Below are 17,522 nucleotides of genomic sequence, written 5' to 3' on the forward strand. Positions count from 1 at the left end.
TTTCTTGACTAAGGCTTTATTAAAAAGTTATTAAAAAATTAAATTAAAAAATTTCATAATATTCTGAAAAAATTATTTTTGGTTGCGGGGCTCAATTACAATCATTTTTGGTAAATACACATACCCTTGAAATCCTACACAGTTTCGAGAAAAACTAATTCGAGTAGTACTGAAATTTTTAGACGAAATTAAAAAATTTCAAATCGTACTAAAAAAATTATATTTAGTCAGACGGATCAATTACAAGCATTTTTGGTCAACAGACATACCCCCGAAATCCTACTCAGTTTCGAGAAAAAAATTCCTTACCGAAAATATAATTTCTGGCCAGAAATGTGTGCCCGAATTTTCATGCGAATCTTTAAAAAGTCATAACTTCTGAACGAATTGGGCGATTTTAATGTTTAAAAAAGCAAACTATGCGTATTTTGATGGAGAATATGTACAAATTGCAAAAATATTCGAAAAGTTGGTCCTTGACCTCGCAAAATGAGAAAAACCCCATAAAAATGGTCCAATTTTCAAACAGCCATAATTCCAACAATTGTGAATATATTTCAATGAAACTTTTTTCTGAAGTAAAGCTCATGGGTACCTACAAAAAAGTATTAGACAACTTTTCTGTAGGGCGTCAACCAAAATTACTAAAAATGAAAAAGGTATTTTTAAGAAAAATCGACAAAGGAGTAGGTGCCTAAATTTTTCGGTAAAAAAAAAAATTTTTAATTAATGCTGAAAAAATTATTTTCGGTTACGGGGGTCAATTACAATCATTTTTGGTTTATAGACATACCCCCAAAATCCTGCGCATTTTCGAGAAAAAAATTCAGTACCGGCGGAACTTTAAACGTTAATAACTTTTTAATGGAGCCTCCATCAACAAATTGGTGTTCTTGATTTTCGTCTTATTTTGGCCTCTAGAATCCTGCATTAAAATTTTTCCCAGGGGTGGCCGAACACCCTGTATGTGTATTGTTCATCATTAATCATTTTACAAATGCCCGTTAAAATCGAAGTCGAACAATTGAGGTTCTTCCTTGTAAGTTACACGACTTGCACAGTTAAGATTCCTTTCCCAAAGATATACTGAAGCTCGATATTGTAAGATCTATCGGAAAAACGGAGATTGTCAAGTTTTAACATTTCTTAAGGTACCAAATTTATTTTTGCTTTGGAAAAAAATACATTCGAAAACTTTTAACGGACGTACCCCGGATTATTGAACACCTGAAAATTCTTTTATGATATCGAAAGAACATTTGCAACAAATACGGAGCGTAAATGTGCGATAATCGGTAACGAAATTATGAGTCTTTACTTTCTACCGACCACTGCATTTAGGTAAATGGTACATTATTCTTTTTACTACAAGATATTCCATTATCCGTTAGATTAAACCGTTCAACGTAATGGAGCACCGTCACAATACATTAAAAATATACCACCAAGAATGTTGACCATCGCTGAACTTTTCTAGAAGCAGAAATCTATAAAAATCGATTCTGAAACATGCGTGCTTGGAACTTGGAAAGACAATTCAGCACTTTGATGTAGAGATCTCGAAATCCTTTCGAATCGTCTCGAAAGTAATAAATCGATTCTTTGATTATCGGTGATCTGAGAAATCGAGTTTCTAACGATCGATTTGACGAGAACGATCGTCTTTCTTCTTTTACGACGATGCACACGATCCCAACCGCCGAAGATCTGCACTTTTTCAATGTTAATACCTATCGTAAATCTTATCGCGGCGCTTAGTTGATAAATAACTCTCGCCAGACGCATGCGCCTTGTGCATCGATTATTTTGATTGGTGCCAGATATTACCAGGCTCCAGTCGTGGCAGTTTGCCACGAAGGAAAACGAATGTCGACTTCTTGTAACCTCGAATACGGTCAGAGGAACGATAACAAACGATATTCCAATAAATGTGAAACATATCGAGCATAAAAGGAACAGCAACGAAAATGTAATCGACCGATATGGTTGAATGTTTGACTGGATGGCGCGTGCTCAAAATTTCGTATCGAGGAGGGTGAATAAATTTGAAATAAATACGCATTGATTTGCTGTACATACGTGATCGTCGAGCTCCCCCCTTCGAACCATTACTAAAAAAATTCAGAATATTTTCAACAATACGAAGTTTTATTAAATTGTGTCGTCAAATTTCTGTAATTAGGTAAATAGCATTTAAATTTTTATCTGTGTCACGTTTAATTAAGTTAGATTGCATTTCTTTTGTATTTAAATATTTTAATAGCATTTAGGACAATCAAACAATTTCTATATAGAGGATTAAATATTGATGTTTAATCTTTTCGACAAACTTTGATTTTAAAATTCCCATAATTTATATTTAATATTGATAAAACTTTTTAACTTATTATATGTAATTCTTATCGTTCTAGTTTTTTTTTTACTATATCGTATGTATACTCAAATGGGGTACCGGTATAATAAATTATAATTATCAATAATTAGAACAGTTTGGAAACACCAAATATAGGTTACCAGTTTTGTATGCTTACTTGGTCCGATATTTTGATAGTTCGTCTTCCGTGCTAGAGTTTCGACGATTTAAACATTTTTGAAGAATCAATGAAGATCGAGAGCCAGGATGGCGACTGCCAAACCAACCACCTGCAAGGAAGCAATACGTCGGTGGGAAGAGGAGAACAGACAAGAAGCTTCTACCGCGACAGAAGTCATCCTGAGCTTTCAGTGGCCTCCCATAGAGAAGATGGACAATGCTTTGGCGACTTTGGTCAGTTGTGAGAAACTTTCTCTGTCGACAAACATGATAGAGAAAATTGCAGGTAGATATATTACATGCTTCTCTTCTTATACTGTCACTATAGTGATTGAATCTTTAATTTCATGCGAACTTAAGTTCATCATTGTTATTTTAAATGATAAATATTAAGAGTCAACGAATATCACGAACACATAATTTGTAATTTTATATTAATAATTGTATCATGAATAGTAATTGTAACACACGTAATATTTCACGAACAAGGTACTCTGAACACGAAATCGTAAAAACTATAACACAATACTAAAGGGTAAAATTTATAAAAAAAAGGTAAAAAGCTTTTTTTTACGACCAACTCACCCCATTTTTGTTTCAACAATTTGAAATACAGAGCAACCTTCAAATTATTATGAAAGAGCCAAATGTAACGAATCGATCAGGTTCGAAACGTTTATAAACGTGGAGCTTGCAAGGTCGCATAAAGGATTACTTTTACGACCAAAATTGTTGGATTATTTGTGTAATTAGAATTGATCGTTCGCGTTCTGAAACGTTTGACGCAGCGAGTACGTCTTCGTGACAAAAGTTTCGGAATTTTGGCCATAGGGTATTTGCATCGTTAGAGAAGAATCCGTAATCGGCGCAGACATGCTCCAATTTGCATGGAGCGGAGCAAAACGCACAAAAACAATGAACGAGACGAGCGTTCGACAGGGCGAATAATTCGATGTACATGGAATTACGCTACGGATCACGTGAAATGGGCCGCAGGTGCTAACCGACCTCCTTAATCGTAATGGAGCCGCGATTAATGCAATTCGATCGGATGAAAATTCGATTATTTTGCTTTTTTGGAAAATACTTTTTTTCATCATTAAAAAAATAAAAATTTTGATTTTTAATCAAATTTAATATAACGTATAGACATCCTTTTTTGGGCTCCTAAATGTTATTATTCTGATCATAGCTATACTTCTGTTAAATACAAAATAATTCCATTTTCAATAATCGAGATTCTAAGGTTTTTTAAATTTCAAATTTATAATATTTAACGCACGCATTCTAGACACTTCATAAAATATAAAAATATTTTAAAAATGGAACTACTTAACACGAAATAATTCCATTTTCAATAATCGAGATTCTAAGGTTTTTTAAATTTCAAATTTATAATATTTAACGCACGCATTCTAGACACTTCATAAAATATAAAAATATTTTAAAAATGGAACTACTTAACACGAAATAATTCCATTTCCAATAATCGAGATTCTACCATTTTTTAAATTCCAAATTTATAATATTTAGTACGCGCATACTAAACACTTCATAAAATATAGAAATATTTAAAAAATGAAACTGCTAAACACGAAATAATTCCATTTTCAATAATCGCGATTTTACCATTTTATAAATTTCAAAGGAGGGTGGTAGAAATAGGCCAATTTTAGACCATGTTACCAACGAAAAATTATTATTAATAAATTATTTAATAGTGATGGAAATGTTATTAAAAATAAACATAAACATTGAAATATTATCATCCGTAATATTCACTACATAGTTTGATATTGTCTTGTTTGCAAGGTGATTTATCAGTAAATAATCATTTTAAATAATAGAAGGTAAATTCTTCACAATTTAGTGTCAAGTATATTGTAAAAATTATAAAATTAGGGTTACGTAAAAGTAAGAATCGTCAACCCATGCACTGATATTACGTTTGCAATAAGGAGCAATGTTTAAATGTTTGACTAAGAGGTAATATTATTTGATTTAAAAATATTTAAAAATAAATATATTTCGATATATACAGGGTGTTCGGCCACCCCTGGGAAAAATTTTAATATGGGATTCTAAAGGCAAAAATAAGACGAAAATCAAGAATACCAATTTGTTGATGGAGGCATCGTTAAAAAGTTATTAACAATTAAACTCAAAAATTTCAAATCGTTCTGGAAAAATTATTTTCGGTTGTGGGAGTCAATTACAAGCATTTTTGGTCAATAGACATACCCCCGAAATCCTACTCACTTTCGAGAAAAAAATTCGAGAAGGTGTGAAATTTTTCGACGGAAAAAAAAATTTCAAATCGTTTTGGAAAAATTATTTTTGGTTGCAGGGATCGATTACAATCATTTTTGGTCATCATATACACCCCCGAAATCCTACGAATTTTCGAGAAAAAAAATTCCTTACTGAAAATCTAATTTCAGGCCAGAAATGACACTCGAAAATTTCTTGCATATCTTTAAAACGTCATAACTTCTGAACGGATTGAACGATTTTAATGCTTAAAAAAGCGAACTACGCGTATTTTGGTGGAGAATATGTACAAATCGCAAAAATATTCGAAAAGTTGGTCCTTGACCCCGCAAAATGAGAAAAACCCCATGAAAATGGTCCAATTTTCAAACAGACATAACTCCTACAATAGTGAATATATTTCAATGGAACTTTTTTCTGAAGCAGAGCTCATGGGTACCTACAAAAAAGTATTAGACAACTTTTCTGTAGGGCGTCAACCAAAATTACTAAAAATGAAAAACGAATTTTTAATCAAAATCGACAGGGGGTAGCTGCCTAAATTTTTCGACGAAAAAAAAAACTTTTTAATTAATTCTGAAAAAATTATTTTCGGTTGCGGGGGTCAATTACAATCATTTTTGGTGAATAGACATACCCCCGAAATCCTACCCATTTTCTAGAAAAAAATTTGAGAAGGTGTGAAATTTTTCGACGGAAAAAAAAAATTTCAAATCGTTTTGGAAAAATTATTTTTGGTTGCAGGGATCGATTACAATCATTTTTGGTCATTACACATACCCCCGAAATCCTACTCAGTTTCGAGAAAAAAATTCCTTACCGAAAATATAATTTCAAGTCAGAAGTGACACTCGAAAATTTCTTGCGTATCTTTAAAACGTCATAATTTCTGAACAGATTGAACGATTTTAATGTTTAAAAAAGCAAACTACGCGTATTTTGGTGGAGAATATGTACAAATCGTAAAAATATTCGAAAAGTTAGTCCTTGACCCCGCAAAATGAGAAAAATCCCATAAAAATGGTCCAATTTTCAAACAGCCATAACTCCTACAATTGCGAATATATTTCAATGAAACTTTTTGCTGCAGTAGAGCTCATGGGCACCTATAAAAAAGTATTAGACAACTTTTCTGTAGGGCGTCAACCAAAATTATTAAAAATGAAAAACGAATTTTTAATCAAAATCGATAGGGGGTATCTGCCTAAATTTTTCGGTAAAAAAAAAAATTTTTAATTAATGCTGAAAAAATTATTTTCGGTTGCGAGGGTCAATTACAATCATTTTTGGTGAATAGTCATACCTCCGAAATCCTACCCATTTTCTAGAAAAAAAATTTGAGAAGGTGTGATATTTTTCGACGGGAAAAAAAAATTTCAAATCGTTTTGGAAAAATTATTTTCGGTTGCGGGGGTCAATTACAATCATTTTTGGTGAATAGACATACTCCCGAAATCTTGCGCATTTTCTAGAAAAAAATTCAGTACGGGCGGAACTTTAAACGTTAATAACTTTTTAACGAAGCCACTATCAACAAATTGTTATTCTTGATTTTCATTTTATTTTAACCTCTAGAATCCGCCATTGAAATTTTTCCCAGGGGTGGCCAAACACCCTGTATACATATAATAATAATATCTAGAATATATCATTATCATTAACATTAACATTGACAAAATCCATGTCCGTGTCTTTCTCAAACTTAGCATCAACTGTCTAATTTGATAATAAAATTCTGGATGAATATTCTTTTTATTTCAAGTAAATAATCCATTAAAAACACTTGGTACTATATTAATTGTTATTAAGAATAAAGCACAGAGGCCACTAAAGTTCTCTTATCTGATACAGGAATCGCAAGTCTGAAAAATCTAAAGATCCTAGCATTAGGTCGTAACTTAATTAAGGGTTTCACCGGTCTGGAGGCGTTGGCAGACACCCTTGAGGAGCTCTGGATTTCGTACAATCTTATCGAGAAGACGAAGGGCATCAACGTGATGAGAAATCTTCGTGTACTGTACATGTCGAACAATCTAGTGAGGGAGTGGAACGAATTCAACAGACTTCAGGAGCTCACGAACCTTCAGGATCTCGTCTTCGTTGGAAATCCACTTAACGATAGTCTCGAGGTACGCATTGCGATCTCTCAAACATTTACCAATCTGATGCATAATCGTGAAAGTAATTTTAATTTATAATAATTGTTAGACTTCTTGTACAAATTTATGTGCCAGTTACGGATAGAGTTTCCAACAATTATATTTTAAAGCATTCCTTGTTGTAAGGAATACAATTGTTTTATTCGAAAAGAAAATCGCTTCTTTTGTTTTGCAGAAAAAAAACAGAAATTCCACAATTAGGAATGTTATCAAAAATTTTTCTCTTATTTTAAGATCATATTGGCCCTGTTTTTTAAAACCTTTTAAGAATATTTTTTTTTATGGCGCGTGGGAGAGGAACGCATCTTTGAATATTTAATTATGTTATTTTTGTATTCTAAGATCATAAATTTCTTAAATCTACGTTAATTCTTTTTTGTATTTGTTCAGTATCGTTTGCTTGAATAATATTACAATTTCAGTATCCTTCTACATTTTTAAACTTACCCTGAAGAACCTATGATAAAACAATTATTTCTGTAATGATTTTAGTTGGAACAATGGAGGTCAGAGGTGGCCAGACGCTTACCAACGTTGGAAAAATTGGATGGTGAACCGATCATACGGGCGGAAGAATATTCCTGTCCGAATCAGCCACAAAAACCTGATTGTCCATTGCAACCAGAAACTACATAACATAATGTTGCAGAACATTTATAGATATTTTTGTTAGAAACTTTTTTGAGACATTTTTATCTTCGTTGCTTTTACAATATTTTTTTGTATGCAGCTTTTAAAATATAGTACAAACAATATTTCTTAGAATTTTACTGATGAGAAACTGTGTAGAGAACAACTAAAAATAAAAGTATGAATTTTTTATCTGCTTTAATTTGATTCTAAGAAATTATCCTTGTCTTTATTAATACAATACAAAATCATTACTAACGAAAAAATTCTACAGGTACTTTTTTTTATAGTCTTTAACGGAAAATTACTATATTCATATTTCAACTCACGAGTACTAATTTCTTCAACGCGGACTTCAACATTATGTACTATTTGCATCTTTGAAAAATACGCTTTGACGATAGAATTGTCCGAGGTTTGAATATTTTAATTCATTTGCTTCAATAATTTACCTGAAATCTTCAAAGTAAATTCTTTTATTGTAAAGTCTTGATTAAAATCTTTCCCCTTAAATAATTCAATTTTAATCAGAATAATTTTCTCTTCTAACAATATCTTTCGTTATTAATGTATATTAAACTTTTGCTCTTTATTTATCACAAATAGAAAGTAAAAAGAATAAACAAATATTATTTCGTCATACGCTAGTAATTACCATAACCATTTTTCTAGTTGAGGATTTTCAGGATACCTTTAGTGTTCATTGCCTAATCGCATCCAAGTGCCCATGTGCTATTTGCGTGAATGAAAGCAATGGGCACGATGACTTAGTTTATAAAAATACCTAATAATATAAATATGCGACTAACAGTGCACTAGTGTATCGTGCGCGACTTAATTGCCACATGTGTGTGTTTGTGGTTAGGCTGTGGTATTACGTCATTTAAAAAATTCATTATAATTTACGAAGATAATATCATTTGATCTTGTAGACATTTGTTGTATACACATACATCGTAGTACAAACTATTTAATGAAATATAAATGATGATTAACTTCTTGATCTTGAGCAATAAATTGAAGAAATTCGGTCGCGATCATTTATACAATAATATAATAATTTATATCATTCGTACAATAACATATTTTATCAATGATTCGATTACATTAAAATAACGTAATATATACAGGGTGTTCGGCCACCCATGGGAAAAATTTTAATGGGGGATTCTAGAGGCCCAAATAAGACGAAAATCAAGATAATTTGTTGATGAAGGCTTTCTTAAACAGTTATCAACGTTTAAAGTTCCGACCGTACTAAATTTTTTTCTCGAAAATGCGCAAGATTTCGGGGGGTATGTCTATTCACCAAAAATGATTGTAATTGACCCCCGCAACCGAAAGTAATTTTTCCAAAACGATTTGAAATTTGTTTTCCCCGTCGAAAAATTTCAGCACCTACCCGATTTTTTTTCTCGAAAGTGGATAGGATTTCGGAGGTATGTGTATTCGCCAAAAATGATTGTAATTGACCCCCGCAACCGAAAACAATTTTTTTAGAATTAATTAAAAATTTTTTTTTTCGTCGAAAAATTTAGACACCACCCCCTTGTCGATTTTTCTTAAAAATTCGTTTTTGATTTTTAGTAATTTTATTTGGTGCCCTACAGAAAAGATGTCTAATACTTTTTTGTAGGTATCCATAAACTCTACTTCAGAAAAAAGTTTCATTGAAATATATTCACAATTGTAGAAGTTATGGCTGTTTGAAATTTGGACCATTTTTATGGGGTTTTTCTCATTTTGTGGGGTCAAGGACCAATTTTTTGAATATTTTTGCTATTTGTATATATTCTCCACCAAAATACGCGTAGTTTGCTTTTTTAAACATTAAAATCGTCCAATCCGTTCAGAAGTTATGACGTTTTAAAGATTCGCATGAAAATTCGGGCAGACATATCTGGCCAGAAATTATATTTTCGGTAAGGAATTTTTTTCTCGAAATTGAATAGGATTTCGGGGGTATGTCTATTGACCAAAAATGCTTGCAATTGACCCCTGCAACTAAAAACAATTTTTCCAAGACGATTCGAAGGTCTTTTTTTTCACCCAAAACTTTCAGCACTTACTCGAATTTTTTTCTCGAAAGTGGGTAGGATTTCGGGGGTATGTCTATTCACCAAAAATGATTGTAATTGACCCCCGCAACCGAAAACAATTTTTTTAGAATTAATTAAAAATTTTTTTTTTCGTCGAAAAATTTAGACACCTACCCCCTGTCGATTTTTCTTAAAAATTCGTTTTTGATTTTTAGTAATTTTATTTGGTGCCCTACAGAAAAGATGTCTAATACTTTTTTGTAGGTATCCATAAACTCTACTTCAGAAAAAAGTTTCATTGAAATATATTCACAATTGTAGAAGTTATGGCTGTTTGAAATTTGGACCATTTTTATGGGGTTTTTCTCATTCTGCGGGGTCAAGGATCAACTTTTCGAATATTTTTGCGATTTATACATATTCTCCACCAAAATACGCGTCGTTTGTGTTTTTGAAAATTAAAATCGTCCAATCCGTTCAGAAGTTATGACGTTTTAAAGACTCGCATGAAATTTCGGGGAACGATTTCTGGCCTGAAATTAGATTTTCGGTAAGGAATTTTTTTCTCGAAAATGCGTAGGAATTCGGGGATATGTGTAATGACGAAAAATGATTGTAATTGACCCCCGCAACCGAAAATATTTTTTTTAGAACAATTTGAAGAATTTGTTTTTCATCGAAAAATTTCAGCACATACTCGATTTTTTTTGTCGAAAGTGGGTAGTATTTCGGAAGTATGTGTATTCACCAAAAATGATTCTAATTGACCCCCGCAACCGAAAATAATTTTTCCAGAATGATTTGTAATTTTTTAGTTTAATTGTTAATAACTTTTTAACGATGCCTCCATCAACAAATTGGTATTCTTGATTTTCGTCTTATTTTGGCCTCTAGAATCCCCCATTAAAATTTTTCCCAGGGGTGACCGAACACCCTGTATATACATATAATAAAGATACGCAATGATCACTAGCCTTTGTCGGTTGATTTCAGGTATTGGTACGTAAACATTAGAGTGTGAATGTTGTGTGGAATGTTCGGGTGTCGGAGGAACCCCGGGGCGTCCTCTCTAGTGTAGGCTTTTGCGCCCGGCCATCATGTGTGAAAACCGTGGAGCATATGTTCGCGAGAATGAGTTTTGCAATTGTTTAAATATAGGGTTAGGTACATAGGTAGGTAACTTTTTTTTTTCGTGGGGAAAATCTTCGAAAGACTCCCTCCCACCTCTTTGGGGAGAGACGGGAGGGGTGTGTGGGATTCTCCGTGCCCATGGAATGACGGGCGCGGGACCTGCCTACTAAAAAACCTACGGTGACCCTTCCGCACGATTTGGGAAGATACCGGGAATCGCTCGAAGCATACTTCCGGTATCTTCCGTGCCCGTGCTTTGCGCCCATCCACGGAGAGACAAACAGTCCCTCCGGCAGTCACGCTGTCTTATGGCGGCAGGACGAGGCCACTCCGCCCCAACTCGTAACCGTCCGAGACCCCATTGCTACCCCTCGGCAGCCGGGAGCTTATGACCGCACCAGGCCACCGAGGGTGCCTCCCCGTGCGCCGAACTCGAATGGGGGAGGCACTCCAACCCCCATCCGGTCCGACCCTGCGCTAGGTAGGTAACTTGCTTTCTAGTATGTGTCTTAGATGTAAGTAGGTAGGATCAGAGCAGGACTGTACAGGTCCTGCGCCTGTAGTTCGATTTGAGAAGTCGAAACGTTAGCCGAACCAAACGGATTGTACCGTTTGTTTTGGTTTTACTTTCGATTTCTGGAATCGCGCGGCTTTACAGTCGCTCTTCGCGATAGGTTCCCCGAAACGTTCGTCCCGCTCGAGTTTCTCCACACTTGTTCCGACAACGTATTGCACGGAATCTCGAGCCTAGGCTTAAGTTTCAGGTTTTGGCAGGGCCACCAGAGAAAGAAGAGACTCTCGGGAGTCGAAGAGGCCCTGACAAACTGTTTCAAGACTGGGCTGCAACAAATGGCTGTTCATCTTCATCTTCGGATGAGAATTCCATGTTCTCACTACGTCACTATGTTCGCCTGTATTTGTAGTATTTGTAGTTTTCCAGATCAACAGCCAGTATTTTGAGGCAGATCGTAGTTTGCATTAATGTTACGAAATTCAAATGATCGCGTTTATTTTAAAAATAGCGTTGCTCATAATTTGAATTTATCACGATTACTTTTAGCGTTGCGAACGATGAATATTTTCGCGTTTGCTTTGAGAGTAGTATTGCGAGAGAGAATTAATACCGGTTTGCTATTAGCGTTACGATGTACAAATTATTCGCGTTGCTTCTCTAATTTTATCTTTGCAAATAATTAGTTTTATAGGTAATTTTAGTGTTGCGAACGACAATAATTTTTCGCGTTTTTTTTTAGGGCAGTGATGCGTATACGAACTAATTTCGGATTGCATTAGTAATTGCATTAGAAATGTAGATATTATCGCGTTGTAATTATAATGAACCGATTTTAATTACTTTTAGATTTGCGATCGGTTATATTCCTTGCGTTTACTTTTGGTGTAGCGTTGCGTATAGTCACTGATCACGTTTGTTTGTAGAATTGCGACGTATAGAATGCCTCAAGTATAACACAGATAGTACGTGCATCAGCGTGACGAAACAGCCTGATGTATTATAATTTAAAATAAAAAATAGAGGATTTGCGGTGTACTTGTCAATGAGGTACATGTGTTCATTCATATAGCCTTTTAGTAACGTTGCAACTGACACGAATGTGGTAATGGGTCTGGGTTTACATTATACCGTGAATGTTTATTTTTCGTTACGCAAGTATAGGTAGAATACTTTGTTTGTATCATGTGTAAATTTTGTACATTGCTTTAGGTAGGTCTAACATCGAGAATCTTATAGATTCTCACTCTTCGGTACATCAGCACGACAAATTATTGCATCGCTTTGTCTAGTTTGCATGGTGTTTATTAAATTTCCTTTCATATCTCACTAATATGGGTATTAATTTTAGTTTCAGATTATTCGCAGGGACGTCGAAGTAAGACGCCACCGAGGAACCTCCGAGAAACTTTTAACTCTAAGTTGATTAGTCTTAAGCTTTGTCGCGAATCTTAAAATTAACGTCGAAGATTTCTTTATTGTACATATTTCTGCGTCCTACCAAGCAATTATTAAACAAGTAGCTTCTTCTCTCGTTATTTCATTTCTTGTTTCGGTCACCACTGTTTCATCGATTGAAACATGTGATCGGCTATGTATCTGGTCCGAAAGATCTAATCGCCTTTCCTTGGTAGCTTGATCGACGGAAAATGGCACTTCGCTGGAAGGTGTGGAGTTTCCGTATTCTGCGGAAACGCACACCTTCCAGCGGAAGTCGATTCTGTTTCAGGTACTCTCTCTTTGTCAGACAGCCTAAGTCGGGTCCTTCGGGCTCCCGGCGGGTTGCGTTGGAGAAATGGAGACCTCGATTTGGGGTTACAGTTATCCGTTTTCCTATTGAGATCGAGTTAGCAACGGCAGTAGGTTCGATCCTCGGATCCGCTGCTTCGGGTTCAGCGTCGCGTATCCCACAATTTAGCTTCAACCCTCTTTTTAAATACATAATTGCTTGGTTCAACTAAATCAAAACACCCAAGGAACTTTGTTTCCTTCTATCGTCCGAATTTTAGTTTCAACTTGACTAGACTTGAGCTTCGACGTTAATTTTAAGTCCCTATTGTATGCGTCTCCCAATATTGCCAAGTAATTATTTAACAAGTAGATTCTCTCGATTCGTTCTCTCGTTTCTTGCTTCGGCCACCACTGTTTCGTCGAACGAAACATGTGACATGATAGATCAATTTCTAGAAATAGAAATCAATCTACCAAGGGCAGTGTCGATTCGATCCGAAGATCTGCTGCACGGTTCAACATATCGTCGCGTCGCGTTTCCCATAATTTAGCTTCATCCCTTTTTAAACGAAATAATTACTTGGTACAACTAAACTAGTAGATCGAAGGAACATTGCTTTCTTCTATCTCTCTAGTTTAGTAATCTAGTTTGTAAGAATGTAAAAGGAAGATCGATGAAACTTTGATTCCATCTATCTCCCTTCGGGTCTCCACTCGCAGCAACCTCCTCGTGGTGAGACCTGGTAATCGGTGTCACCCACGAAGAATAACTTTTCTATCGTGGGTGACACCGAGCTAATGGCTGCAAATTTAGAATTGTTTCTTGATATAATAAACGAATTTAGGTTTATAGTTAGGCAGTTGTTTGGTTAACCATTTTGTTAGGCAGGTTATTTTTATTTGAAGACAAATTCTTTTGAAAATTCTTTCAACTCTCTTCGTTGGTTGTGCATCTTTCATTGGTTGCACTTTCATTTGTTTCTTCTTCGACCAACGATCGTTGGTCACAGAAGCTCTTTATTAATGGAGGGTGGATGGGATTCGGTTAGGGTGGGTCTCCATTCGCAGCAACCTCCACATGGTGAGACCTGGGTAATATTATTTAGCGTTTAATTAATAATCGTATCACTCTTATCCGGGTAATGCAATTATTAATTAAAAACTAAATAATAGTAGCAAATTGGCTGCGATCCGCTTTGCATAAGTCATCATAAATATAGAGCTTCTTCGCTAGGTTAGTTTTGATTCTCATTGATTCATCAAAGATTCTAGAGTATTGTCATAGACGAGGTATACGAGTAGATCTTTCACCCAATGCATTTTTTCGGCCCATTTTTGTGGGTTCTCGAATCCTCATTACCATTTTCGTATCATTCGCAACGTTACCAACAGATTCAGAAATGAATTTCAATTCCTTCCATAGTCAATTCACATGTATTTACGTACCCACTACAGCTGGCTGTCCATCAATACTAATTCAGTGAATAGTTTCTCAACTGACCATTATCCATGAGAAGAGGACGCTAAAATCACCTCCGAATTTTCAGGTCGGTAAGGTAGTCAGATTGGGCCACAAAAGTCCATAAGGTGTAAGCACAGACGAGATATACGCGTAGACTTTTCACCTTATGGACTTTCGCGGCCGAATCTGACTGCCATACCGACCTAAAAATTCGGAGGTGATTTTAGCGGCCTCTTCTCATGGATGGCGGTCAGTTGGGAAACTATTCCCTGAATTAGTACTGATGGAGAAACAGCTGCAGTATGTGGATTAATAAAAAAGGCAACTCAGTATTATCAGACGGTAGACTAGGGGCAGAAATTTTTCGGCGGAAAACATTTTTTTAAATCCTTTTAAAAAAATTATTTTTAGCTGCAAGCGTCAATTACAATAATCTTTGGTCAATAGACATAACCCCGACATCCTACTCATGTCCAAGAAAAAAATTCTGATGTAAAGTCTCTCGTATATCTCGTCTCTGAGACAAGTGCCTAGACGAGACAACTAACGCATTTTTTAGGTCTGGGTTATTACCATGTCGGTATCACTCGCAACCTTACTAACGAGCTATAGAAAACGATCATAACACTTAAAAAGGTAGGAAATGAAATTAGAGGAATTCTTTTCTTCTTCAACAAACTGAATCTGTACGGACCAGAGTTTGGCATCAATTGCGATTGAAAATTTAGCAACCAGAATTAATTTGCGATTCAAAATTAGGAACAGCAGTTTCAGGCACCGGAGGAGTTCAGCTGATGCAGCTAAATCAGCTGCTTTGTAATTGTTGAATGCTGCCCTGGAAAGTAAACGCGAAAAAATAATTGCAACACTACAAACAATCGCGATAAAATTCATGATATTATATTTACAACGCGAGTAATTTCTATATTTCGCAACGCTATTACAAACCGCAATTTGTATTTATACGCAATTCTACCCTGGAAAAGCAAACGCGAAAAATTCCTATTGTTCGCAACACTAAATGGCAATTTACAATTAATGTAAATTATTTGCAACTGTAACTAGGCAAAGAAATGCGAATAATTCATACTACGCAACGCTGATAACCAACCGCTACCAAAATTCTTATTCGCAACACTACTCTGAAAGAAAACGCGAAAAATATTCATCGTTCGCAACTCTAACAGTTATCGTGATATATTGATCTTAGTCGCAACGCTATCCTGGAAATAAACGCGATAATATTCATATACCGCGACACTAATAAAATCGTGTATTAAATAATGCGCAACGCTAATTTTACTAATGCGTACAGTCGTTCCAGGCTGCTTCGTGATGCTGAAGAAGGTGCCATCTGAAAAACTACAAGTACTACAACTATAGGCGACAACAGTGACATAATAGGAACATGGAATGACTCTCCATCCTTATCCGAAGATGAAGATGGAGAACCATTTGTTGCAGCCCACTCTTGCGACAGTTTGTCAGGGCCAATTCGACTCCCAAGAGTCTCTTCTTTCTTCGGCGGTCCTGCCAAAGCCTGAAACTTAAACCTACGCTCGAGATTCCGTGCAATACACAGTCCTCCAACGATTCTACGAATCGTTATCGGAACAGGTGTGGAGAAACTCGAGCGGGACGAGCGTTTCGGGGATCCTACCGCGAACGAACGCGACCGCGAAGAGCGACTGTAAAGCCGCACGATTCCAAGAACCGGAAAGTAAAACCAAAACAAACGGTACAATATGTTTGGATCGGCTAACGTTTCGATTCTCCAAATCGAACTACAGGTACAGGACTTGTGGCAGTCCTGCCCTGACCCTACCTACTTATATCTAACACACATACCAGAAAGTAAGTTACCTACCTACCTAACCCTATATTTAAAAACTTGCAAAACTCATTCTCGCAAACATACGCTCCACGGTTCTCACGCATAATGTCCGGGCGCAAAAGCCTACACTAGAGAGGACGCCCCGGGGTTCCTCCGACACCCGAACATTCCACACAACATTCACACTCTAATGTTTACGTACCAATGCCTGAAATCAACCGACAAAGACTAGCGATCATTGCGTATTTCAAGTAACTTTCAAATAATAGAAGCTTTGGTAAAATGATTTTCTGCATTCTGCCGTTTAAAATCAAGAAATTAATTGTATCTACGTCTCATTAAATATTTTATGTTATTGTCTTTGAAGATGCAAAATGTATGAGCAAGATGAAATAGAATTTTATTTGTAAATTATATTAAAGTTTTAAAACGACGCAATTCCACAGCCTAACCACACACACACACACATGTGAAATTGCGTCGCGCACGACACACTAACTCAATGTCAGTCGCACATAGATATTATTAGGAATTTTTAGAAACTAAGTCATCGTGCTCGTTGCCTTCGCTCACGCAAGTAGCACCTGGGCACTTGGGTAAGTTTAAGCAATGAACACGGAAAGGTATCCTGAAAATCCTCAACTACAAAAAATAGTTACTGTAAATACTAGCGTATAACAAAATGGTATTTATATATTTTTTCTTATTTTATTTCTTTTACTGGACTTTACATTTCTGATAACTAAAGAGTAAAATTTTAATATACAATAATAATGAAAAATATTATTCGTAAAGGAAATTGTTCTGATTAAAATTGAATTTTTTAAGACGAAAGACTTTACAATAAAATAATTTACTTTGAAAGTGTAAGGAAAAATTATTGAAGCAAACTGATGAAAATATTTAACCCTTGAGCAATTCTGTTGTCAAAGCGTATTTTTTAAAGCCGATAGTAGTACATAATGCATGTTACTTTGACTCAAGAATTTACCCATCGCGAAACGTCTTTTTGTACATGAATTCAAACATCAAATTTTTGAATAAGAAAAGACTTTAATGTCCGCGATATTAAGTTATCAAATTACATTTTCATATAAAGCACGAACAATATAAAAAACAGTCAATATTACAAGCCAAAGAATTTATTTTCATTTTCTGACAAATTTCATGTTATATTAAAAATCGCGTAGCACAAAAAGACCCTAGCCTGATCTACAAAAT

At 35.2% G+C, this 17,522-nt stretch overlaps 1 protein-coding gene and 1 long non-coding RNA gene across 2 annotated transcripts in view; both read left to right on the forward strand.

Annotated features, from left to right (window-relative positions):
- LOC143347559 (uncharacterized) overlaps positions 1-17,522 on the forward strand; it is a 220,404-nt gene that overhangs the window by 188,634 nt on the left and 14,248 nt on the right. The window lies entirely within an intron of this gene.
- Positions 1,534-7,749, forward strand: LOC143347558 (dynein axonemal light chain 1). The gene is made up of 4 exons (XM_076776810.1): positions 1,534-2,182; positions 2,552-2,819; positions 6,656-6,933; positions 7,456-7,749. Exons 2-4 carry the CDS (start codon positions 2,621-2,623, stop codon positions 7,597-7,599), a joined length of 621 nt encoding a protein of 206 aa, XP_076632925.1. The 5' UTR covers positions 1,534-2,182; positions 2,552-2,620; the 3' UTR covers positions 7,600-7,749.

This window comes from Colletes latitarsis, chromosome 11, assembly GCF_051014445.1.
Source record: "Colletes latitarsis isolate SP2378_abdomen chromosome 11, iyColLati1, whole genome shotgun sequence".
In the NCBI taxonomy this organism is placed as follows: domain Eukaryota; kingdom Metazoa; phylum Arthropoda; class Insecta; order Hymenoptera; family Colletidae; genus Colletes; species Colletes latitarsis.

Excerpts from the sequence above, each read along its gene's own strand:
- LOC143347558 (XM_076776810.1), top strand. The coding sequence starts at position 2,621 with ATGGCGACTGCCAAACCAACCACCTGCAAGGAAGCAATACGTCGGTGG. Across the intron at positions 2,820-6,655 it reads CATGATAGAGAAAATTGCAG|GAATCGCAAGTCTGAAAAAT; the intron begins GTAGATATATTA and ends TATCTGATACAG. Across the intron at positions 6,934-7,455 it reads CACTTAACGATAGTCTCGAG|TTGGAACAATGGAGGTCAGA; the intron begins GTACGCATTGCG and ends TAATGATTTTAG.